The sequence below is a fragment of the Physeter macrocephalus genome, chromosome 20, assembly GCF_002837175.3.
Source record: "Physeter macrocephalus isolate SW-GA chromosome 20, ASM283717v5, whole genome shotgun sequence".
Taxonomy (NCBI): Eukaryota; Metazoa; Chordata; class Mammalia; order Artiodactyla; family Physeteridae; genus Physeter; species Physeter macrocephalus.
This window is the reverse complement of record NC_041233.1, coordinates 29793997-29819570: the sequence shown is the minus strand read 5'-3', so window position 1 is coordinate 29819570 and position 25574 is coordinate 29793997. Positions and strand designations below refer to the sequence as shown.

At 59.3% G+C, this 25574-nt stretch overlaps 1 protein-coding gene across 3 annotated transcripts in view; it reads right to left on the bottom strand.

The window, feature by feature from the left end:
- Positions 1–538: 538 nt before the first annotated feature.
- ZMIZ1 (zinc finger MIZ-type containing 1) overlaps positions 539–25574 on the bottom strand; it is a 37798-nt gene continuing 12762 nt past the window's right edge. Inside the window, exons 3-18 of one of the 3 annotated variants that reach the window (XM_055080931.1) lie at positions 25078–25295; positions 23913–24111; positions 22628–22918; positions 19704–19886; positions 18661–18738; positions 17805–17979; positions 17155–17296; positions 15445–15655; positions 14179–14284; positions 13129–13289; positions 12085–12152; positions 11693–11761; positions 10964–11208; positions 9547–9713; positions 6050–6098; positions 539–4365 (exon numbers count right to left, since the gene is read on the bottom strand). In XM_055080931.1, the coding sequence (XP_054936906.1) occupies positions 4340–4365; positions 6050–6098; positions 9547–9713; positions 10964–11208; positions 11693–11761; positions 12085–12152; positions 13129–13289; positions 14179–14284; positions 15445–15655; positions 17155–17296; positions 17805–17979; positions 18661–18738; positions 19704–19886; positions 22628–22918; positions 23913–24111; positions 25078–25295 (2388 nt within the window). In that variant the 3' untranslated portion in view covers positions 539–4339. Of the gene's footprint in view, positions 4366–5843; positions 6099–9546; positions 9714–10963; positions 11209–11692; positions 11762–12084; positions 12153–13128; positions 13290–14178; positions 14285–15444; positions 15656–17154; positions 17297–17804; positions 17980–18660; positions 19177–19703; positions 19887–22627; positions 22919–23912; positions 24112–25077; positions 25296–25574 lie in introns of those variants that run through there. The other 2 variants (XM_055080930.1, XM_055080932.1) reach the window with 2 other exon arrangements.

The window sequence follows — 25574 nt, the reverse complement described above, 5'->3', positions numbered from 1 at the left end:
CCTATGTAAATTGCAGTCATGGGCAAGAGGAGACCCAAGGTCCCCTTCAAGGGGAGGGGGGCAGGGGTGTTGAGAAGTGGGGTGGCCAGAGAGATGTGGCCAACAGGAAAGCATCTGTATTAATTTGACAAGGTACCTGTTTCTAAGCCCAGAGAATCCACAAGGGCTCGCCATCTGAGTCCGGCCAGCATTGTACACCCTCCCTGAGTCACACTGGGTCTGAGTCTCCAGCACCCCATATAGGGCCTGGCACGTTCAGGGCCCCCTCCCCAGGACCAGGGCCTGCTGGAGACGGGGTCCACCAGGAGGCGAGGACACTGGGCTCTGAACATTCGCCTGAGCCAGGTTCCAGGGCCACTTCCAGGGACCCCTGTGTCAGGGGCTCCTCCATCTTAACACCAGAAGCACCTGACTGCATAGTTTTTGTTTTGTTTGTTTTGTTTTGCAGGGTGATCGAGCAGGGGTGGTGCTGAAAAGCAAAACCAGAAAACACCCAAACCGCTCCTTAACATTCACAAAATCGCTAATTGGCCGAACCTTCGTTTTCGTCCATTTATTTAGAAAAAAATTAACATGGGCAAATGAGATACCTCAGTGTTACAACAGAGTATAGAAATGTCTAGCAATAGTCAAATAATTTGATCTTTAAATACAAAAGAACCACATGAACACCTAATATACAGGTTTCATCTGAATACATATTTATTAGATAAATATTAGAGGTTGTCACATCATCTAACTACATACAGCTTTGCAAGACTAGAAATCACAATTAGTTTTCTGACCAGTTTAAAGTATGAAATGATTGCATTGTACAGAGATGTACAGAGACGATGACGGTCGCAGTGGAAGTTACTTCAGGCTGCACGGTGGGTGTGTTCATGTGTGTGTATGTGTGAAATCACCTGCGATCATGATATCAAAAATTATACAAAGTATGAATTTGGTTACAATTTTCTTCTGAAATCCCCGTTTCTTTTCATTATTTCCATAGCACCCTAAAAATACACAGGTGGCAGGACTAGTACACTGAAGCTAAATAGTACATGTAGGTAGAATAAAAACAAAACGGAACAAAAAAAACTCCTTTCTACACAGAGTCAGAGTATATTACATGAGTGAGACAGATGCGGAGAGAGACCTCACAGACGCTAACAGACAGGATCTAGTTTTTCCACGTGAAGATGGAGTTCCAAGCCTTTTTTTGTTTTGTTTTGTTCCGGAAAATAAAAACAATACACATTCCGAGGGAAATGAATGCATCTGTTAACATGTCTCTATTTCTCATTTACATATGTACACACGTCCCTTGAGCGGCTGCTGCCCACGTCGCCCTGTCTGGATGGGTCAGGCCGAGGGAGCAGACGTGTAGCTCTCTGGGGGTTCAGGGCTTCCGTTACGGAGAAAGTATTAGAAGTTTCTTAAAAAATAAAAATGGCTACAGGAACATGATACATGGGTAAAGCTTCAAACCAAGAAGATGGGGGTGATTGCTTGTACTTGGGCCTTCCCACCTGCCCGCCAGCGCCCCGTCCATTCTGTGGAGTGGAGACAGAAACATGCCTATGGGCTGGGTGGATGCTTGTCATGGAGAAGTGGCTTGCTGAGGCATTGTTTTTTGCTGAGGTTACTTATGGCTCCAAGTAGTCATCCGAAAGGATCAGGGAAGCATCTCCCCAGAGTTCAGAACCGCCCCTGCTGGGGAGGCTGTCATCACCTGAATGTGTCACCAACTGGGGCTCGCTACAGCCCCGGACGCCTTGATGCCTCCCCGCCCCGACCTGGCTCCAAAACCGCTCTGGAAGAGTACACGCCCAGAGCGCGGGCTGCAGGCACCACGGTTCTGGAAAGCTCTTTGCTGAACTTGCTGGTGGAGGCTCGCTTGGGAGGGGACCCAGGAAACCTGCCTCAGGTGCCGAGCCCATGGCTTCCTCAGAGATGGTTGAGGCAGGTGCCTGGAGCCTGGGCTGTGGGGAACAGATCAACCCTCTGTGCTAGAAAGCTGTGGATAGGTCAGTGAGCAGAGGGGGACACCCCAATAACAACCAGAACGGACCCCAGGCCTTTCTGAGAAAAAGTTGCACGGCAGGAAGTGGGAACTTCTAAGGAAGGCATCTGTAAATCTGTCTGGGGCAGAACATTCCCAGATGGCCTGACACAGCTGGGGCTACTGGCCACTGGGCAGAGACGGCCACATGCTACCTGGCATCGTCTTGTCCCCACCAGCCAACTGGGGATGGCTCCAAACGGCGGCTGGCCCGGTCTTCCAACTCACTGTACAGCCACCCATGCCCTTAGTCCCTTCTTCTGTACAAATGGCCCTGGTTGCTTTTTTGTTTTTGTTTGTTGTTTTTCTTAAAAAAGGGACTCGGTCTTTGTCGTTGAGTCAAGGTATTTTAAAAACACCAGCAAAGGCTATAACCAGGTCATGAAAATGTTGAATATTATCAAAGACAATACTAAAATATTCACAAAGATATTTACAAAAGCAATTCTTAAAATAATTGATTTGTATACGGAACACCACGCTGTTTGAAAAAACCTCTGACAACAGGACAAAGGAAAAGGGGTGGGGACGGGACGATGGCAGCTTTCCTACAGAAAACCTTGTGCCGGGCCGTCTGGTACAGCGACTGGAAGTCAACAGCTGGGGCCAACGTTCCGGTCACATCCAGAGGAGTGCTGGGGGTGTTCCCCCAACCCCCAACAGAGAGGGAGACGGAGACTGAGAACACAGACAGTGGACGGGCGAGCAGGTGAGGGGCTCGGGCAGCAGCAGGGGAGGGGCGCGACGAATCTACAGAGGGGACCCAAGTGACCCAACGGCCCAGCATCACCGGCCATGCGGCTCGGGGAGCACAAGGGAGCCTGGAACAAAACGGACTCACAAGAAGCTACCCGGGAGACTCCGAGAGCAAGCCGTTAGCCGGATGGAGCGAAGCGTGGAGGGAAAACCAGAGGCTGCTTCTGCTGGAGCAGGAGTGTGGGGTGAGCTTTCGAGGCCAGAGGGACATGGAGTGAAGGAGAGGCTGGCAGCCAAGCGCGGGGTCTGAGACAGCCACAGAAACACCACGCGACGCTCGAGGGCACATCCTGGCACACGCGGCGACAGACTGGGCTGGAGCCGGGGGCAGCCTCGAGCACAGGAACAGGCCAGACAGAGGAGCCGGAGAGAGAGGGATGCCCGGGGTTCCTGCTGCTGAGCCCCTGCATCCCCTGCCTTTCCACCACTCACCTTGCCGTCTGGGTAGACACAGGGGCACTGGGACAGAGGGAAGTGGGTGTCCCACGTAACAGTCTTGGAGAGGCGGGCGAGGGGGGAGCAGAGGAAGAAAACAGGACGCATGGAGAGAAACGGGTTGCTTGCTGTCCAAGTCCAGTGTTCCTTTTCCCCAGATGACTTCGCAGCTTTAAGATGCCGTCGTTTAAGAACAGGGGGTGGCTTGGAGCAAAGTTGTAAGTTGGCCATTTCTGTTGGACTCCAAATCCGGCTGGCGGCGCTCCCCACTTCCCCAATTAAGGGCACAATAATTTCAGCTGGATTCTTTCTCTCTCTGCCCCCCCCCGCCCCCAAGGCTGGGCCCTGGCCTGAGTCAGAGGTTGTGGAGCCATCCTGGCTCTGAGGAGGCCTTCACTCCCTTTTCCACCCGGTCCCCAAGCAGGAATGGCTCACCCTCTCCCAAACACAGACTCTTTGTCTTTTTTTCTCTGCTCTCTGAGAGTGTTTACAGGGTAACCTGGCTTAGAGGTCTGGGGTCAAAGCGATAACCTTGGCCCCTGAGAGTTCTCTTTCCCAGAGGTTTGTGCTTTTCTGTGGTGGGTGGCAGTGGTGGTGGGCGGGCCGTTCTCACTGCCACCGACCACTGCTGCCCCTCCAAGGCTTGGGGCCGCTGGGATATGGGGCCCCTCCCTCAGGTTCACAGTCACGTGGAGGTGGCTCTGGGCCAGGAAGCAGGGAGGCCGGGTTACAGTTCAGAAACTGGAAGAACCTGGGGGGCACCGGAGGGTCATCTGGAAGCCGCCATCAGTGTGTGCCCCCTCCCCGGGCCAGCGCCCTGTCTCGAGGGTCATCTTTGGGGCCTGCTCTGGGCGTGGGCTCCAGACCTGCACCACCTTCACAGTGCACCCTCCCGCCCCTAGGCTCTGAAGGCCGCGGCAGGGGCGGTCCGAGGGCACGGGCTCCCGGCGGGAAAGTGTGGGGGGCAGATGGGGAAGGAGGCCGCGTGGGGAAGGGTGGCCCCGACGGAGGGGTGGGCTTCAGTTGTTCTCAAAGAGAGACAGGAGGTCATCATTACTATTGCTCGGCAGGTCGGGGGGATCCAGGTACGAGAGGAGCTCATCAGGGTTTGTGAGTTCTGGAAGGAGCTGGAAAAGAAGTACAGAAGCTCAGATGAGGTGTCGGCCGAAGGCCGGGCTGGCCCAGCGCGAGGAAACAGGGCACCCTTAGGCCTGTTCGCTTGCCCTCTACCTGTCTCCTGGGGTCCTGGTCCAAACAGGGAAAACTAACAGTGCCGGTGGTCCCCAGATGGATCCAGGCCACCGTGCTTAGTCTGGGGCACACCCGTGCTTATTTCAAGTCTGGAAGAGTGGAGCCCTGAGCCCACCAGCTGGGAAGGCTCCTCACGCACAGTGTTCCTTAGACTCTGCCACAAGGGGCTGGGGGTCACTCATGCCTCCCAGGAGAAGCCATGTGGCTTTGCATGTAAGGCTGGCTGGTCTCCGCGGCTCCCAGCACCCCATACCTCCCCCAAGAGCTCCCGGCTCCTTGCTGAGCCCACGGCTAGCTGGCAGCACTGCTCTTCCCTGTAGACTCCGGGAAGAGGCTACAGACCATCCCTACCCTCTACTGTGAGGTCCTTGGACTCTTTCGGTCACACAGGGGCCCCTCATCAATCTAAAAGCACCTGCCCTGGCCTGGTCTGGGGAGGAGAGTCGGGCAAGAATCCAAGATGGCCCCAAAGCTGAGTGAATCCCGTTCACCAGAGACTCATGCTGGGGCCAAGGGTGACTCTTGCTGGGGCTGGGACGTGAAGGACAGGAGCGACCAAGGAGAGGGCAGGCCTCCTCTCTGGGAATCTAGAGCCTGGGGGCGAGGGGTGGGAGGGGCAAGGGCGGTGTCCCTCGCTGGCAGCCTGCCCAGCTGCCCAGCACCCATCATTCAGTGTCCCCCTTGCCTACCTTCCAGACCATTCAGTTCTCAAGGGGGGTGATCCCTGAATCTCAGCTGCCCGCTTCTGCCTCAGTCACACGAGCCCCCCCGGCCCCGCCTCCCAGTGTGACCCGAGGCCGATCTCACCCCACGTGGGGGCCTCTCAGAGTGAGCGATGGAGTGAGCAAAAGCACAGGGCATGGACAACACACAGACTAGAAACTGGAGACACACACCAGCGAGACAGACAGAGGGACCTGTCCCTCCAGCCCCTCCCCTGCCCTGGGCCAAAGAGAGGCAGATGCAGCGATGGCAAGCCGATGTCGGGGGAATGGGAGGTGGGAAGAAGGGGGGGTGGGCCCTCCTGTGCTGCCTCCAGGACCGGCCCAGAGGGACTCTGTGAGGGCCTGGGGGAGGTAGGGCAGGGCCGGGCGGCAGGACTGTGGCCAAGGGGACGGGGGCGGGGCCAGCAGGGTGGGGCAAGGGGTGTGGCACCCTCACTGAGGCTTGCCCAATGTGGGGTTCCCGGGTCCTGGAGCCACAGGGGAGGCAGGATGGCGGGGCCCACCCTCCGCCCGCCCACCCTCTCCTCACAGCTGTACCTCCTCCACCCCGGGCCTCGGGCCCTCAACACCCGCCCCTGCTCTCGGGCAGTCCCGGCCCCAGGCCAAGACACGTGGTGACCCCAACTTACATCCAGCGAAGGCTCCGGCATGTCGGACGCTCCCTGCGCTCCGGCCTGACCCTCTAAGGCTGAGGAGGGGTTAAAGGTCAGGTCACTGTGTGGATGGTTGCCGGGAGCGGCCTGTGGCGGTTGCCGGGGAGGCTGGGAAGGAGGAGGAGCCCCACTGTGATGTAATGGAGGCCCTGACTGGCTGCTGGGGTGTGGGACGTGCAAACCTTGTTGCATGGAGGGATGGGGCTGGTCAGAACTGCCAGCGTGTGGCATCTGTGGAGGAGGAGAGAGCAGGAAAAAGAAAGGTGAGGTGACGAGGTACAGCGACGAGATGCCTGGAGAAATGAAAACCAAACAAAACCAGGAAAATAACAAAACCCCCAAAACAAAGCCACCCCTCTACAAAGCTGAATGCTTTTTTTTTTTTCTGCAGAGAAACAAACAAACAAACAAAAAAATCCTCCCCCCAAAACCGCCAGTCAGGGAGGCTGAAGCCACGTGGGGCAGGGAGGGAGGCGGCCAGGGGCTCTGAGACTAGCAGAGACACTGAGATCGGGGCCCAGGCCCCTGGGAGCCCCTCTGTCTCCCTAGCCCGGACACCAGCACAATGAACAACAGCAAGGGCAGGATGGAGAAGCGAAATGGGCATGTTTCTGGGGAGCGGGGAGGCGGGTGGGAGTGCTGCTGGCGGCGTGGTGCAGGCCCGAGCCGGGGCGGCGGGGAGCAGACACGGACGACAGCATGGGGCAGGCGTGCAGCTCATGGGGGTCTGCGCCTCCACGCGGGCCCTGGCCTGGGGGTGACACGAGGCACGCCGGCTCCGGGGGCAGCGGGGCCTCGGTGTAAGCTCTGCCTGCTGTCCCGGGGTAGGACGGAGCTGTGCCCAAGGTAAAGGAGGCGACCTGGGCTTCTGAGTCCTGCCAGACCTTCCTGCTGGCCACCCACCTAGGCAGCAACAGGTGTGCTTCTCTCATAGATAACCTAGGTGCCCACCCTCCCTGTGCCCCCGAGCGTGTGCTGAACCGTCGGGGCTATGGGTGGGCAGGGGACACGAGTGGGTGAGACTTAAACTTCCCCTGTTGGTCTGTTTGCTGCCTCAAGCAGCAAACTCTGAAGGCAGCTTCAGAGTTCAGGTCTTGGAGTGAAAGGCCAAGTCTAAGTCCAGGCCCCTACCCCCGGCATCCCCAGCGGCCCCCGGGCCCCCCTCACACTCTGCGAGTGAAGGGAGCTCACTGACTGGCCAGGTCTCTCACTTGGAATGGACAGCCAGGTGACCAAATGTCTCCTTGGTCAGTACCCTCCTCCCAGCCCTGTCTTCTGGGCCACACAGAAACACGGACACTTCTTTCGTGGGTTTGCAAACGGCAGTGACACCATCCCTGATCTTCTCCAGACACCAGTTCCTCTTCCTGTTTCTCCTAAAAGCTGCTCCCCAAGCCTTGCTGTGGGCTGGCCCCTGCCCACGGCCCAGGTGGCCCTCTGCAGCGCAGTGCCCCTCCAGCCCGGGCCTTGAGAACGAGGGATGACCATGTGACATGAAGGCTGCTGACCCTGGGGGAACCACGTGTGGGATGTACACAAAGAAGAACCAGGAGGGGCGGGAGAGACACAGCCCTCACAGCTGTCGGCGAGGCCAGCCTGTGATGCTCCATAGTGACCATTCTGGGAAGTGGGGGGCAGGGAGGGGCTTCACACTCCCGGAGCGGCCCAGCCCCAGACAGACAGTCCCCAGATCTGCTGACACAAGTAACGCCCTCGGCCCTGACATCTTGCTGGATTATCTCAGAACCTGGAGGGGCAAGTGCTCTCTGGGACCTGCTGACACACCTTTCAACCTCCCACCTGGCACGGGAGAGCCTTGGGTGAGCCAGCACCTGCTTGGAGCCCTCCCACCAGTCCGTGCGCCTGGGAATCCTTCCTGGCCTCGTGATCAGCCGGGTCAGGCTGCTCTGGCTGGGCAGGTGGGTAGTTGACCTGTGACTGCACCACACCACCTTGCACAGCTGTACCTCTGGGTCCAGTTCCCATCTAACAAAAGCCCAGAAATGGACAAGGACGGTGCATATCTGAAAAGCTTCCTGGGCGGGCTGTGAAGTCAACTCAAGGGCTTAAGTCCCTCTGCGAGGACCCTGGTGGCAGGGCTGACAAGGCAGGAAAACGCCTTGTTGGATGCAGAAAGCACACAGCGCCCCCCGCTGCCATCTTCCAGTGCTGGGGACTGTGAGGACTCAGAAGGTGCCAGTCAATGTGGAGCAGGGGTGTGATCTGGGTGATTCCTGGACATGGAAGGCTGACGTCCTGGGGAGCAGGGCTGGGGAAGGGGGCCAGGAGAGACGCCCCCAGAAACTGGAAGCCCCGTGGGGCAGAAAGTAACTTGCGAAAACATGTCTGAAGGCTGGCGAGAGCAGCTGTTCCCAACTTGGCATTCTGGGTTCCTGCAGGAAAGCTGCTGTAGTGCCCCTCATGTAGAGTCCTTCTGGTTAATAGTCACTGCTGCTGAGAACTGGTGGCTCTGGTGCACAGGATAGTCCCTGGCCCAGTGCTGGATGTTCCCCAACACCATGTCAGCTGTGGGGAACACAGTACAATCCAGAGGCCCCTTCCTTCCAGGCCACATGATGGAGACTGGGAGAGCTTGGAGAGGCACCTTCGGGTGTAGGCCCAACTCCACTGCCAGGCATTGGCGAGACCCCTGGACCCTTCTCTCTGGCTGCTGTGGCCCAGGACCCACTGCCAGGCCCTCAGTGACTGCCCCTCCTGCTAAGATGAGAGACCAGGGACAGAAAGCATGACTGAGGCCTCAGTCTTCAGCCCTTGGGCCTCGGTTTCCTCAAAACCCCAACTGTTCTTCCTCCATCCAGGCACTGCCAGAACTTTTGCTCCATTAGCTTGAGGCCTGTGTCTGTCTTGCTTACACCTGGTACAAGGCACAGCCGGGAGACCAGGCTCAGAAAACGTCTGCTAGATCAAGTGCAATCATCCATCGCTGCCTAGATAAGGACTCGGGAGGCGGCCAGGCCTCCCACCACTGCTGTCGGTGCCACAGGAAGGGAAGGCCTCTGGACGGCACGGGCCACCTCACCTGAAGGGGCTTTCTCAGCAATACAGTGTGCGTTAACGTGTGAAACAGGACGAGAAGTGAATACTCTTGGGATAAGTAGGAATCCTAATGTTCCTTTTTGCAGGAGGAGGTGATACCCTGAAGATTCAGATCCCTGGGGAAGAAGTGCCTGGGTCTGGGACTAAATTCTAGATGGCTGGATGAAGCTACAGTAAGTCAGCATAACTGTGTGTAAGACAGGGAGAAAGGGGATGGGGCTGTGTGTGTGTGTGCATGTGTGTGTGTGTGTGTATAGGATGTGTGCCAGGTGTATGGGGGGGTTGTGGGCCTGTATGTACGGGGTGTGCAGGCATCTGCATGTGTGCATATGCATGCAATGTGGGTGCAGGTAAGAGCTTGAAGCTTTCCCCCATCTGAGAATCTGATGCCCTGGGTGAAACGGCCAAATCCAAGGACACTGAGGGGCCATGACCCAGCCTCAGTCAGGTCTCCCACGCCCTCCTGGGTCCCGAGACTCAACTCTCAGTCCTCCCCCTTGCCTGGCAGGCAACTAGGCAAACATCAGAAAGGTCCAGGGGAGCCCTCTGTCCCCGTCAGCCCCACACTGAGGCTGGGGGCACGGCGGAGGTGGAGGGTCAGCAGCGAAGAAGAGGTACTCACAGTCTCCTGCATGGGGTGACTGAGGGGCTTCTCAAGGGCGGCCATGTTGTTGGGCATGTCCGGGGGGTGGGAGAGCTGGGGGGGCCCGTGCATGAAGTCGTTCATGGACGTCCCGCCGGGGTTCCCGTGGGGGAAGTCAAAATTGCCATGGCCCTGGTAGCTGCTGCCTGGGGAGGGAACAAGATGGGGAGGGATGTGACCCAGAGGGAAGACGGCCACCCCAGGGAACTCAAGAGTGTAAAGGAAGAACCAAGGCCCATCCTCCTGCGAGGCTAGAGTCGGCTCCTGCAGCCGTAGACCTCAGGGCCGTACAGCGGGGCAGCGACGCAGCCTTCTCCTGCGGGCCTTAGCACCCCAGGGCGTGTGCTGGTGTACAGCCACGAGCAGGGCTAGAGTGGCAGGAAAGGGTGGTCGGGCTCCTGAGGCGGGAAACATGGAATGAGGCCTGAGTCTGAACTTTCCACAGGATCTGCTGAGCAAGCCGCCCAGACCTGCTCATCCACAGCCCCCATGAGGCTGCCCTTCATCACTGGGACCACCCAGGCCCAGAGGGGGAGGTTGGAGTCTGCCAAGTCCACAAAGAAAGCTGTGCCAGATTCAAGATGACACCCCCAGAGCCAGCTGTCTGGCCTCCCAAGCCGCTGCTTCCTCTACCACGTGGCCGCGGTAAGAGCTCAGAGGATCAGCACACTGGAAAGCTGGGGCGCTCAGCATGCTGTGGGACTCTGGCTAGGTAGGCTAACCTCTCTGGGCCTTTAATCATCCAGGAGCCCCAGGAACCTAAGAGTAGGGGTTCTGCAGGGAGCCGCCATGCCCGGTGTTTGGGGGGTGGGGGGGTACTTTCTGGAAACTGAGGGCAGTGCGGTACAGCTTGCTCTGGGCAGCAGGAAGTAAGGGGGCAGTGACAGTGACCTTGGTGGCCGAAGGCTGGTGGCTCCAGGCCCCTGGACCCCGTCTCTGGAAGGGTGGGAGAGTTGCAGGGATAGGGACAATACGTAGATGTCAGAGGGAAACACGGGAGGGCCAGGAGCTCCAGGAGTTGTGTGGTCTTAGTGCCCCCAGCAAAGCAGGCTCTGAAGCCCCTAAGCTTGGCAGATGCCGACCAGGGAGATCCAGGAGTCAGGAGGGAGGCTGGGCAGCGGGGGGGTGCGAGAGGCGGGAGGCTGGCTCGCAGGGCAGCTCCTCACTCATGCCTTCCCAGCTGGGTGCCAACCCACAGGGACGGGGACGGGGGGGGCGGGGATGGCACTGCACGGGCCGCTGTACCCCCAACTTCAGCGATGTGGTATTGCTTTTTGGGGGCGTGCGTTACCTCTGCCTCTTCACACCACACCCTCCCTGCACCTGCCACCATCACCCCAGAAATCCTGGGCCCCTGCTGGGGCTTCTCCCTCCCTCCTTGTCGGCCATCACCCACCTTGGCTGCTGTAGTCGTTGGAGTTGGTGCCCCCGGGAGGGGGCGGGAGTGGATAGGGGGACGGGCCGGGGCCCAGGGCTGCGATCATCTCCATGACATTGGGCATGATCATCTGGCTGGGACTCATGGTCTTGAACCGCTTGGACGGGATGCCGTCAGGGTCATCCTTAATGTGGAGGTCCGACTTGATGGGCACTGGCCGCCAGCTGCATGTGGGGTCAATGGTGACCTCTTCAAACTCGGAGCTGCGGGGAGCAAGGGGGCAGAGCTGAGGCTCTGGGGTACCAGGCTTTGGACACGAGGGCCTCCGGCTCGGACAGACACTGCGATATCCTCGTCCAGCCTCTCTCTGCCCCCATTCCCACCACACTCTGCACAGGACAGAGGTGTGACGGATTTTTATAATTTTTGAAAGATGGGGAGACTGAGACCAGGAAAAGCAAGTGGCTGGGCATGGGGCAGCGGCCCCAAAGCCTCCACCCGAGACGCGGCCATGTCAACTTCCTGCTCTGGCTGAGCTTGGTCCTTTCTGGAAAGTTTCATTTGCCCCCAGGTACAGAACCCCTTAAATTCGCAGAGAGGTGAGGGATGTGGGAAAATGGTCTGCCGGCCAGTGGGAGATAGGGTATCAGGGGTGATCACACACTCACCTCATGCAACCCAGGTCAGCATCCCACCCCCCCCACCTCCTCCCCCACCCCCTGCCCTAGTGTGGGGAGGTCCACTTACTGTTGGATGGCATTCAGGATGCCCCACATGTACTGATCTACCTCCAGGCCCTCGAGCAGAGCGGTTTTACTGGAAAAGGAGAAAGGGGGCTTGGCCTTTGCTCCTGGACCCTAGTGGGTGAGGCCACAGCCCACTCCTCCCCACCTGTGTCCAAGAGACCCGGGCCCTCTGCCACTGGTTACTACTTGGGGGCACCGACAGGAGAGGGCAGCCTTGTGACCGCTTGATACAAAGGGACTGTGCACAGCCCCCGTGATCTGAGCCCCTCTGCTGTGCTTGGGTTCTCTCATCCGTGTTTAGGGCAGGTGGAGGTGGCTGGACCCCACAGAGCAGGGCCACAGCTCCTCCTGGAGCCGGGTGACGTAGTTTATGCTGAGGTAGGCATCACTCACTTGCACACAGGACACCTCCAGGTCCCTCTCTCGCAATTCAGCTGCAGGTACGACTCCAAGTCAAAGCACTGCGGGGGGCCGGGAGACAAAGAAAGATGAGACCAGGGCTCTCAGAAACCTCTTAAATGCAAGTGCCACTGCCTCCGGGACCCTCATGAGGATGTCCCACCAGGGAGGGAGACAGGTGATGGAGAGACCCAGGCTTGAGAAGGGTGATGACCCTGCCGATTTTCCGCTGTGCTTACAGCTTTCGGGCCACGTGGAATCCCTGCACACCTGTGCCCAGCCCTCCTCATACCATCCCTGTGCCCCAGATGACCCATGGCCTCTGAGAAGCCTTCCTGGTTGCCCTGCAGCCGCCTCTCACCGATCCTGCCCCGTGACAGCCCCTCTCCCTGGCCCGGCCCAGGCGTGGAGGACACACCCCATCCAGTTCATCCGTGTGCGTCAGACAAATAAAGCGACCAGACCTCTGCTGCCCCTGTTTTCCCGGGGATGGGGGTTAGGGGGTGCTGGGAGGCTCCCGACCCGCTATGAAGCCCTCGGGGCCAGTTGTGAGAGGGTGGGGCCGAGGGTGCGGCTGGCCTGGCCCCATGGTAGCCCCCACCCAGTGAATCCCACCCACCTGGGCTGCCCGCATTTAGCCACCCAAACTGTGACAGTCACTCATCCCACAGCCACGTCCTGAGTCCCTGCTCAGGGCAGGGCCTCGGGACACAGCAGTGAACCAGGCAGAGGCGTCCCTGCTTTCAGGTTCCCTATCAGCCGTAGTGGCCGCATGTGTAGGATTTCCAGCTGGCATCTGACATCTGCCAGGGCTGGGACTGTCTAAATCCAGTTCTGTAGCCCCCTGGGAACCTAGCTCTGAGCACACAGAGAAGGTGCTCAGAGGATAAATGACGGCAGGAGTGAGTGAGTGAAATCAGCTCCTGATGGCCATGGCATCCTGCCGGCGGGGTTAGAGACAGGCCCTGCTGCCCACCCCCCCGCCTACTCCTCGTTAACCCAGCCAGACTCCAGGACGCTCTCCCTGGGACTGCTCACCTGGACGTGCTTGCAATCGTGGCCTCGGGCAGGCAGCTGGATGCGCCGGAATGTGATGGGGCACTTCAGAGACACCTTGATGGCTGTCTGCTCCACGCCATCTTCCCCATTGAGGGTCGTGTTGCCTGATGAGGCAGCCACGCTGCTGAAATTCCGCTTGACTGTGGGGCGGAGGCATGGGTGGATAAGGAGGGCAGGGCTGTCCTGCACGCCCCCCCCACTCCTTCAAGTGGCTGATACACACTCTGATCCTCCTCGCCCCCCAACACAGGGAGGTCTCATGAACAGGTGCAGGGCACCCCCGCCTGGGCAAAAGGGAGCTCAGCATGCCGGAGGCCCTGGGCCTCCCAGCACTCTGGAATGACACTCTACATGTGACATGTGTGAAGTGCCCCTGGAGGTGTCTATATCAGTCCCCCAGTCTCTGCAGTTCATGCCCTGTCTTCACTAGGAAGGCAGGACTTTCGGCAAAACCTGCAGAAACCCAGTCTGGACTTCACTGACTTTCTGGGTCAGTGGGAGAGCCCCACAGGCACTTTTGCACTTAATTCTCCAAGTGTGGAAATGGCCTGGCCGGATTCTAGGGCTCAGGACATGAAGAAGCACATTTGAAGGGGGGGAGCAGCGATGTACTTCCCTGCATGGTGCACCCCCCTCCCCCACCCCGGCCCCCAAGCATCTGCACCTGGGAGTCAGAGCCAAGTCCCCCCGTCTCGAGTTAGGCCTGGGCTGTTGAGGTGAAATCCACCCCTGTGCTTCTCTCCTGATGAAGAACCCCTTCTTCCAGTTCCTCCCATCCTTCCAGGTGATCACCTCCTCCAGGAAGCCTGCCTGGCCTACCTGCACCACGGCGTCTTGTTTTAATCTGCCTCACATGCCGCACTCACGGTACTGTGTGCTCATCTGATCATCCCCACAGCCCCAGAGGAGGGGCATTGGAGGGGGAGGGGCTAGTGCCAGGGAACACTCAGGGCCCAGTGGTGCCAGGCCCAGGGGACAATGAACGTGGTGGGACTGGGGTCTGGTTCCAGCCCCCGAGCCCCTACTCACTTTTCGTGATACAGTGCTCTGCAGGCAGGAGCCGCTTCTTGAGGAGGCCTTGCAGCACGGAGCGCACGGAGGGCCGGTGGACCAGCTGCAGCACGAAGAGGTGGGACTGCCAAGAAAGAGCAGAGGCTCGGTCCCTGACGCATGGCCCCCATGCCTGCCACCTGGGCCTCCGCAGGCCTAGGCCGCCCCCTTCACCCCAGAGGCTAAGCGCAGGAAAGAGCCCCACGTCCATGGTGATGCCCCGTTAGGAGAGGGTCCCCTGGGACCCGGGAGAGAGCCCTTGAGGCCCAGGATGTGTCCTGGGACCTGCGAGCTGGGGACCCAGACCGGGGTCACTACCCGGGGGCAGCTGCTGCTGTCTATGCCAACAAGGCTGACTCTACTGCTGATATACCCCTGGGATGTGGTTATGGGACACAAGGCATCAAGATCCAGGCCAAACTCACTTCCTAGCCTTGGCCCTCCTGCCCCTCGCCCTGCTGTTCCCCATCATGCCTCCTCCACCCTTCCTGACAGAGGATGTTGTCCTGTCTTCACTCCTCCAGGAAGCCTTCCAGTACTGCACCCCCCAACAAGCCCCCGCAGGCTCCTCACTCTGACAGCAACCCCAGTCTTGTGACTCTTATCCCTGGGTGGTCGTGGCGCCCCGACCCTCATAAGGGCGGGATCAGGGCTCTTCCTTCTCCGCCAGGGAGGCCAGCAGAGCGGGGCAGGTACTCTGCAAATCCCCGGGCAAGCCCTGAGTGTCAGGCCCTGATCTTGGGGGACAGGAGTGTGGCTCACATGTGATCCCAGAGCAGTGAGTCACAGGTCAGGGGACACACATACAGAGTTCTGAGACAGCATGGTTGGGTGACAAAGGGAAGGCGTTAACTCCAGACTTGGTGGAGTTGGTTCTCAGGGGAAGAAGTGATTAGAATATAAAAATTTCTTGCAAATGAGGCACGAACGGAGCAGCTTTGAGGGACACACAGAACTTCCTCAGTGGAAGAAGGTGGTGGGCACGGGGGATGGTGTCCGGGAGGAGGATCTCCAGGAGCAAAGGGAGGTGAGGGTGTAGACCAGATGGAGGCTGCGGTAGGAGAAAAGGCCAGGCCTCGGACCAGAGCACGGCGGCTTGAATTTCACCCCACGGCCCTGAGGGGGGACTGTGGCACATTTCTGGGGTACTCCTGAAAGATCACTCCTGGGGAGGGGGGATGGAGACCCATGACGCAGCTGAGGCCCAGAGGAGGCTGAGGATCTCGGGCCCACCCGCACACTCACGCAGCAGCAGGCGGTGACAGTGATCTGGATGGTGTTGCGTCCCGGCTGGCACACGTGCTTGAGGTGCAGGGGCTTGTGGGATGTCTTGTTGTCGCCGCGCTCGATGGTGAGGGGCGTGGCGTTCACGCTGACCTGCACGGAGGCTGGCCAGTTGGTGTTCATCTGCCGGTCCTCGTGGTGGTAGCACTTGAACTGCAGCTCCAGGTCAGACCTGTGGGCGGGGCGAGGCTCAGGGCGGCTCTGCGAGGGGGCTGCCCATGGCCTCCATGACCCCTCCCTCACCAGAGCCCCCCACCGAGTCACTCAGCACCCCATCCTCAGCCACGAAGGCTCCCCCAGCCGCCTCGAGCTCTCCTCCTCTCTCACCCTGGACGTTCGCCCTGCCCAGGCCTCCCGTCAAAACCCACCCCAACAACCCAAATTCCCCCCATGACTCCCATATACTGTTGAACCACAGCCCCACAGCTCTGGCCACAATCTGCCTCGGTCCCCTGCATGGAAGTGCGCCTCCTGTTCCCCCAGGACAGAGACAGACGGACAGACGCTAACTCAACGAGGCCAGCTGGAAGGCTGATTATGCCCTGAGCTCCTGTGGGAGCAGCACCGCAGGCCAGGGGCTGCCTGGTTCAGTTCCCGCCCCCCTACGCCTGCGGTGGGCCCCAAGGACACGGCACCGAAGGAGTCCCCACAAACCCAGCAGGGCCAGTGGCCGAGCCACAGAAGGTCTCGCAGGCGACGGTACTCACGGCTAAGGAGCAGTGGGTGAGCAGGGCCCCTGCATGGGGGTCTCTCTACCCTTTAGCCGGAGTGCACTCCCGTGCCCTCCTGCCCACCCCAGCTGCCTCTGGCCTGCTCAAGGCAACGGGCCAGCTGTGCGCGCACAGTGGTGCGTGTGCACGTGCCCAGCTCAGACACAGCTCGTGCCCTCAGGGTGCTCGCTGGGCAGCTGAGGCCTTTGGTCACTGACAGCGAGGCAGTGTGAGTCCTGCCCGAGGAGGAGGAACCGAGGGTGGAGACACCAATGCGTTCCGGTGTCTGAGAGACCCGGGCCCGAGTCCCAGCTCTGCCCCTTGCTAGTTGCGAGGACTCATCCAAGCTAATCACTTCTCTGGCCTCAGTTTCCTCACTGTCAATGGGGCAAGCAATGCCCACTCATAAGATCAAAAGAGATCAGGTATAGGAGGCTCAGAACACAGAGCCTGGCCCAGCAGGGGGCCTCCAGACCCCTCACTCCAGCGCCCACTGTTTGAGCAGCAGCCCCGCCCGGTGGCCAGCTGCTCGCCATCTGCAGGAAGGACCCGGCCCTGTTCCCGCTCCTCTCTCTATATTCCTGGCTCTGACCACATGAGCCACGTTCGGGGCCAACTCGGGGGCCCTGCTGGAACATCCTCCTTCTCAGCCTGAGCTAGCCACGTTTTCCTCTGGGAATTTGTTCTTGACCACTGTCTCATCAGGACTGGGGTGAGTGACAGCTGCTCCCTACCCTCAGGCCACTAAGCCAAGGCAGAATTGTCTGTCTCCCGGCACCTGCAGGTTCGCTTTGACACCCCCAGGGCGTTGCACACAGCAGGGCCCAGTCAGCAATGCTCAACAGGTGATGATGTCAAGCAGATGCTATTACCACGTGTCTCAGGTGATGCCAGGGCCCAGGAATGTCAACACCGGGGCCACCTCCACCCGGCTCGGGCTGTGCTGTGCCCTGACGCTCACCTCCACATCAGCGTCTGGTGGACTGTGGGCCTCAGGTGAAAGACGTGGTTGCTGACAGCCAGGTTGTGCTCCAGGCGGAAGGGCTCCAGCACCACGCCGTCCCGCACGGGGAACGTGAGTCGCAGCTCGTCATTGTGGTTGGCTGCGCAGGGGAGGAGCAGGTGAGCCACACGGCCCTCGCCCCGGCGGCACACGACACGCACCCTTGGCTGCATGCTCTGGGCACGTGTGTCTACAGGGCCACGGCAGCTGGGCTGCGTGCTCAAGGGCACACCAGGCAGCCCCTGGCTTCTTCCGGTCCCTCCGACCCCATCCTGACCATCCCTGCCCCCCACTTCCCACTCATCCCCCTGCTCTGCATGCCCTCCTGTCTCCACCTGCTCCCTGCTCTGGAAGCCCCGGCTGGCTTCTCCTCCCAGCCCTTTGCCACTGCTGAGAGTTGCTTTCCCTCCCAGCCTCCAGCCGCTCAGGCAGGTGGTAAGGAGGCCTGCTCTCACACCCCCCGCTCTTTCCCGTGCCCAGCCCCCAGAGGCAGGCAGGCAGACTTCCAAGCCCCCTGACTCCTGGCACACTGTGAGTTGGGGAGGTGGAGGCAGGTGGAGCTGGCTTGACGAGGGAGGGAGGAGGCAAGGAGAGAGCAGGGCACTCACCTGGGGGTGGCGGCAGAGCGCTCATATTTGGCTTGATGTCAGGTGGGAAGGGTGGTTTAACGTCTTGGCTGGGGGACAGGTATGGGGGGATGCTGCTCCCGGGGGTCATGGGGGGTGTGGGGTTCCCTGGAACAGGTGAGTGGGGGTAATTTGCCACAGGAACCGGCCTGGGAGGCTAGAGGGAAAGAGAAACCACATATAGGTTATGGGCTCACAGGCATAAGGAGGGAGCATGGCTGTGGACACGTGCCCCACCCACCCTAGGGTCCTAGGGCTATGGCCCTTGCTCCCCTGAGGGAGGAGAGCCCCCCAGGAAAACCCCTTCCTCCACTCTGGCCACACTCAGGCCTCTGTCCCTAGGGGAAGACAGGTGGGCCTGGAAAGGTTCTCCCCACCCTTCACTTGGGTCACGGCACCAGGGGGATTGTAGGGTCCCCAACCCATTTGACCAATGAGGACACAGGCTCAGGGTGACGGGGAATTTGCCTAATATAATCCTGGGAGAAGACGAATGCTAGGAACAATCCCAGGTCTCCTGCTGCCCACATCATGACTCCAGGCCATGTCCTTCATCGCCACCCTACCCCACTGGGGTCCCCAGATGGAGTCAGGCGTGAAGCATCTCCAGGAGCCCCTTCCCTTCCTCTCTTAGTCCCCACCTTGTTTTCTTCCCAGGACTGGCCAGGTCCACACTCATCCCTGGCCCACCCATCTGAGATGCAGATCCTCCAAGCACCTCTGGGCCCTGGAGCAGACAACCCTACTAATGTCCAGAAAGGCTGGGGCAGGAACGGTGAGGCCCCCTCTAACACAGTGCATGTGGGTTATAATTCCCGAGATGGAAACTGAAACATACCCTATTGACGTTCCCTTGGCTGTAGCTGCTGTAGCTGCTTCCAGAGAAGGTGTTATTTTGTCCATTAAACTGCTCTGGCTGGTAAAGCAAGATGAATAAACAATGCCGTGAATGGAAGGCAGAAAAGCTACCCCGCTCTCCCTCCTGAAATGAAAACCTTCCAGGAGGACAGGGGATGCTGAAGAGGCCTGCCCAGTGCTGGGGTGGGGAGTGTGGTCGGTGGGGGCAGAGCACACCACTGCCATGGTCAGTGTTCTGCCTCTCTCTGCCCATAGCTACTAATTGAGCAAGTTGATAAAAATAGCAACACCTAGTGTGCTGCAGTCGGGCTAAAAATAGTAAGCCCCTGTAAGCCAAGGGGTGGGTAGTCATGTAAGTTGGCGTGATTCATTGGCAAATAAGTGTAAAATATTTCCAGAGTCTTCCTCACTCCTGAGAATGTACTTTATAATAATCCCAAAGAAGGAAAGAGCTACCTGCCTGAAAACATTCATTATAGTACTATTTCAAAAGTGAAAACTCAGAAACAACCCAAATGTCCAACAGAAAGGATAAAATGTGGTGCGGTTCCCAGGAGAATGTCAGGCAGCCATTAAAAGTGACAACCACGGGGACGGTAGCAATAAGTAACACGCTGTGTTCAAGTGAAAGAAACAGATTCAAAATCACAACCGTAATAACAACTATACAACACGGTTGATGCTCACATGTGTGGGGACAAAGCCTATAATCAAACCTAAATATATCGGGGTTGGTGCTTTTACTTAAAAAAATATATTTCCTTCATTGTTATTATCTCGTACGTACTATAAATAGCAAGCAGAAGGAAAACCGTCATCTGAGCCCCACGAGAACAGGAACCAAGAAAAGTCAGTCTGTCATTTTGGCCGCTGCACGCACAGCTCTGAGCACATGAGATCACATCCAGAGATCTCCGCCTGCCCCCAGTGACCCAGGGGACAGCCAGGGTCAGGATGACACAGGCAGGGGTGGGGAGGTGAGGTGGTAAGGAGGGAGGGGGCCCGTGGGGTGGTGGGACTCACCTTGTAATACTGCCCCATGTTGACTGTGGGGGGCGGGTACTGCCCGGTGCTCGGCTGGCTGGGCATCCGCTGCCCGGGGTAGCTGGGAGAGGTGAGCGGCCGTGGGGGATTGGGGGTGGGGTACTGGCCTGGCTGGGTGGGGAACTGGCTGTTTGGTCCGTATTGCTGGTTTCCATAGTTGGGCTATGGTGGCAGAGAAAGGAGCGGGGAAAGGTCATCAGTGTCTCGAAGCCAAGCTGCCCACCAGATGCTGGGGCGCCCCACCTCCTCTCCACTGCCCCTGCTGTTTTCCACTCACCCAGAAAATGCCCACCCCACCTGCAAAGGAGACCAGCTGAACCAGATGATGCCGGGGGCCCCTCTTGCCCTGACATCCAGGGACACTACATCGGCCCGTCTGGCTCGAGGGCCACCTCCCCATGAAGCTGTCTTTCTCAAAACTCCATGCCCCTTGAGCTTGGGGGTACTTCCAGAGCCTCTTGTTCTTGCCATCATGAGGGTGCTTGATTCTGAAGCCCCCTTTGGGTCTCCCCTAGTGCTTGGTATGTGACAGACAACAGGATGCACTTCCAGAAAGGTGATCCCCAGCCCTTGCGTTCTGAGGCTGAATCTGGGAGGCACTGTCCCCGTACCCCACACTGAGCAGAACACACCGATGTTTAGTTTTGGGGCTACTGGTGCAGAGGTCAGGAGAACCAGGCTGGTGAAGGGACAAGGCAGCCCCTCTTGGGGGAAGCAACAGCTCCAGAGAGGCGCAGGATCGCTGTCCTGGGAGAGCCGCTCCCACTCTCTAGTTGCCTCCCTGTCTGTAAAATCAGGTGACCCGCCGGGTACCCCAGGCCATTACATCCTGCAGTCAGTGCTTCTTCCCCGTCTGTGAAACTTCTTGTCTATTAACTGTCTCTCTTGCCCTCTAGCCTCAGAGGTCCAGGAGACAGCTGTGTCTCAGTGTCTGGCAAAGAACAGGCCGGCAATTAATACTTGCTTAACACATGAAAGAAGGGCAGGGGGTAAACGGCAGAAGAGGGCGAAGTTTGCATCAGCGCTGAAGAACTCTGCGGAGCTCACACTGTTGCGATACGGCGGCTGCTCTGTATGATGGTGAGGTTCCCATCACATCACTGCAGGACAGGAAGGGGAGCTGGGGCCTGTCCACTAGTCCCTCTGCGGGACCAGGTGACCTGACCCCCACCCCCGCCCCCAGGTTCCGACAACTTAGAGGTTCTATGAGTGTGTACTGAGAGGTGAGGCCAGTCTTCTCAGACGAGGTCAGGACGTGCAGTCTGTGGCCACCGGTGTCACAGCCCAGTGTCGGGCATTTTGTAGCTGGGTAGTACCAGCAGTCTACTGAGGATGATTTAGTAAAGATAACTGAGAGCCTTTGGTGTGCCCTGCTATGACAGGTAAGAGCTGGGGAGCTAACACCGGTACAGGCACAGGGCTGACGTCAGGCTAATGACCGGAAATTCTGCTGCCTCTTCTGTGATCGCCTCCTTGGGTGCCAGCAGCTGAGGTTGGGCCTACAGATACATTCCCAGCCCAGCCAGAGGGAACGCCGGGAGTCTGAGCACAGAGGGGGCTGAGAGGGCCCAGAACTCATGTGGGGGCTGTGCATGGGAGTGAGGCCCACGGGTCGAGGCCCCCCACCCCCAAGGACAGCCAGGGCCTCGGGAGCTGCCATCCTTCTCCAGCTTCTCCCTGAGCTGCTGCCCACCTGGAGGGGGTCTGGGCCTGACCCCGGCTCCTGGGTGTTTGAGGACGTCCCTGACATCTCCCCTCTTGGACCCAGGACATCCCCATCAGTGGCCAAGCTGCATTCTAGCCCAAGTAAGGATATATGCTGAGGGGAAGCACATAGACCTTCAAGGAACTCAGGGTCTTTGGGCTCGAAACGCACTGGAAGCCCAAGCAGAAGGCACAGTTCTGAGATGGGGTGGAGCCAACCTGAGAAGAGGTGTGCCAGCAGAGCACTGGGTGACGCTCGGGAAGGGCTCTGTCCAGGTGAGGAATCAAGGTGGGCCTCTTGAGGAGCGTGTGCAGGGGCCACGATTCTGGGGTCTCTGTGTCTTCTGCAGGTGAACTAAATCCTTACCCAGGTACCCACATAGGCCATTTGCTGCCAACCCGTTTTCTGGGTGCTCGCTGAAGGCCCTGTGACACCCCCTCCAGGAAGTCCTTCTCCTGACCTCACGCTGAGTTCCACACACCCCAAGGTGCATCATTCCTTTGTGAGTTCCAGCTTAGACCTTATCTTTCCTGCTGAAGTCTTGGTTCCTGGAGGACAGGAGGTGTGGGTTTGCTTCCTTCGATCTTCACTGATCTCGCGGCTGAGGTGGCTGGGCACCCCAACGGGCAGCCTTCCTCCCGACAAAGCCCCAAGAAACATGCTGTCTGCCCTCCAGTCACTTCTCCGATGTGCACGGCCTTTAGATCTTTACAGGGTTTTGTCTCATCTCTCGCTCTTGGGTGTGAGGTGCCCTCATGTGGGTGCGAGGAATGTGGACCCAAGGAGGCTTAGTTCCTTACCCAAAGTCGCCCAGCTAGCGTCTATGCCAAGACAGAAGAGAATCCTAACAGCGGCTACTGCTTGCTAAGTGCCCGCCCATGCCAGCCCAGGGCCAGGCGCTTCACGTACAGCCCCTCACTCAAGATTCCCAGGCAGCCCCAGGAGGTGGGTTGGATCGTCACTGCCTTTTACAAAAGAAAAAACGGAGACTCCAGGAGGTGACGTGACTTGCTCAAGGTCTTCTGTATGGGAAATGCCAGAGTTGACCTTAAACTCAGGAGCACCTGACTCCTAAGATTCTGCCTTCTGGTCCAGGTTTCCTGAAGGTCAATCCATGCCCTTTTCAAGGAACTACCCACAGCACCCGTGTCTTCCCCACCTCCCACCCTGCCCACCGGCGGCCAGCTGTCACACTCACCTCTCCCGGGTATGGCCTCTTTATGCTCTGAATGGGAAGGGACTGGGGCCGGGGGCCCGGGTAGGTCTGCTGGGGCATCCGCTGCCCGTGTGTGCCGAAGGGGCTGATGCCGGGTGGCCGGGGTTGGTTCATGCCCATGGGAGGGCCGCTCATCCCCGAGGGCGTCATGCCAGCCGCCATGCTTGCGGGGTTCATGCTGCCCCCCATGGAGGCAGGCCCCCGAGGCCCGGGCTGGTTCATGAATTGGCTGTTATACGCCTGGGTGGGACCCATCTGGAAAGAGGAACAGACCTTCAACGGGAGAAGAAGAAAAAAAAAAAAAAAAAAAAAAAAAGAATAAAATGCCACATGCATTGAAAGTGCAGGGAAGGAAGGAAGGGTGGGGGAAGTGGGGGGTTCGGGGTTGGAGGTTGGGCACTTTCCTGTGTGGCTGCAGCTGGTGACCAGGTCCCAAAGGACCACCGGCCTCGTGGGCTCGCTGCTGCTCTCTGCAGGCCGCACAGGAAAGGTGCAGCCCGAGGGGTGTTACGGGGTGGGGCGCAGTCACTCCAATGCACAGGCAGCGTTTCCAGGGAGGCAGGCAAGGAACGGGAAAGAGGGTGCTGGGGTGGGGAGGGGCACGGGAGAATGGAGGTGGATAAGGATGGAGGCAAGGGCCCCTTTCCTGGAAGCCCCGGCCCCGCCCTTGTTCCTCAGCCAAAGGACACACACCCTCCATCCGCAGTCTGAGGCGGCCTCGGCTCCCACCTGTGCCCACCTGCCCTGCTGTCCCCATCCTGGACTTCCCACCTCCGCGCCTGTCCTGCATTTCTGCGGGGGCGCTCCCACTCTCCTCACACCCCACCCCATCCTTCTGAAGGTCAGGGGAGCAGAGCTGAGACCTGGGCAGGATACACAGATGGGACGACTAGGAGAGCACTGGTCTTGAGAGGCCACCGGGGCGGGGGGGGACGGGACAGACTGGTGACAAGGCTACTCTAGACATAGCCCGCTCTTTGGTGAGTAGAGGCCCAGACTGCAATATGGAACATCTTTCCCCATACACAGACACACACGAGCCACCAACCCACACAGAACAAACACAAGCTCCCAAACACACCGCCACCACTCTCAACCACACTGATACGCCCACACCCTAACACACACCCCTCCTTGTGCTTCTAAGAAAACCTAAGTGCACCCAGACGCCATCAGCTCCCCTCGGCACACAGACACCAACACCCCTGGCTCTGATCCCAGGGGCTGTCTGCCTGGCTGAGTGGCCCAGGACTAGTGTGGCCCTTACCGGTCCATACTGGTTTATATCCTTATTCTGTGTTTCTTGCAAGGCTGCCACAGTGGCCGTAGCTGTGGCTGTGGCCGTGGCCGCCGCTGCTGCTACTGCAGCTGCTGCGGCAGCGGCTGCCGGCTGAGTGAAGTCAGCGGGCGGCCTGGTGTGCGGAGGGATGCCCATGCCAGCAGGGGCATTAGGACCCCCAGGGTAACTGCGAGGGAGAGAAGAAGGGAGAGTTAGATGCTGCCTGGATCTCAAGACGAACCCATGACACGCCCGCCTTGGGCGGAGAGGGAGAGGTCAGGCCGTGCCAGGCCCTTGTGTCCACAGCTCACAGAGGGCGGAGGTCTAGACTAAGAGCCGGGTGGGGACAGGGGCCTCCTGGGGGTTGTCAGCCCCTCGTGCCACTTGACAACCACCAAGCCGCCAAGCTGCTGTGTTCCTGGAGCCCCACCCGCGTGGCTAGCCGGCGATCGCTCCTAGGCACTAGGTCATGGCGCCCTCGGCCACACCCGTCAGCCCACCTTCTGGTGGACACCTAGCTTCAGAGAACCCGAGCAACCGGCCCAGGGCCTCCGGCAGGGGAGAGCAAGGTGGGGATGCAGCTGGGCTTCACCACGAGGCCCTACTGCGTTGACACGTGGCAGGGCTGCGGTTGGCCCCGGGGTGCCTGGCAGGGGTGAGGCCACAGGGCAGCCGTGGGCAGAGCGGGGCGGGCGGCGAGAGGAGGAATGGGGTGCCTCTGCCCCGCCCCCCGCCCCTCCCCGCCCTCCCCCTGCCTTGGACCGAGGGACCCCAGCCCTGCATCTCTTCCTCCACACCAGCAGAGCAGAGCTGACCCTCCTGCCGCCCGGCTCTCAGTGTCTCCCAACGTATAAAGACATGACACAGAGAAGGGTCATCTGAGAAATGCAACTGCAGCCCTTCAACCCCACGGGCTCGGCGGCTCTCAGAAGGCGCCCCGGCCGTGCAGCGTCCGGCCTGCCGGCCAGCCCCCAGGATGGGAGATGACTGTGCCCCGCAGGCAGATGGGATACCTGAGGAGAAGGGGAGCGCCAGGCTCCCCATGCCTCCCAGGCCAGGAAGCACGTGCTGGGATTCACACTTGACTCCTAAGCCTGCCTGGAGGGGAAGGGCAGGGCTGATGTGCCCCTTGCAAAGGCTGCTCCCTGCTCACCTGGCCCCGAAGCCCCCGCTGCCAGGGTAGTTGGGCCGGCCGTACATGCTCTGCGGGATGTAGGGCTGAGCCGGGCCGGCCTTGGCTGAGAATTGCTGCTGCTGCCCAGCAAACTGGGGGGAGTTGAGGCCGGGGTTGCTGGTAGTCATGCCCGACGCCATGGGGTTGCCGCCTGGATTCATGGGGTTGTTGGCATTGGCCATAGGGTTCCCGAGGACCTGTGGGCAGAGAGAGGGGCTGTCACCCAAGTGGGTACCCCAGGTGGCATGGAGAGGGAAAAACAGAGGAAGGACGACGGAGGAAAAGGAGGAGAAAAAGGGCGGGTTTTTAAAAAAATTTCATCTGGGCACGGACGGTTGCCATGGTATTAGAAGCGGGTAACCCAGCCCGGAAGCAGGCAGCGGAGATGAGCACTGCAGCCTGTGATGGAAGGCGGTGAGGCTGGTCCAGCACCAGGTGGCAGGTGGGAAAGCTCTGGACTTCTCAGCCCTGCTGCC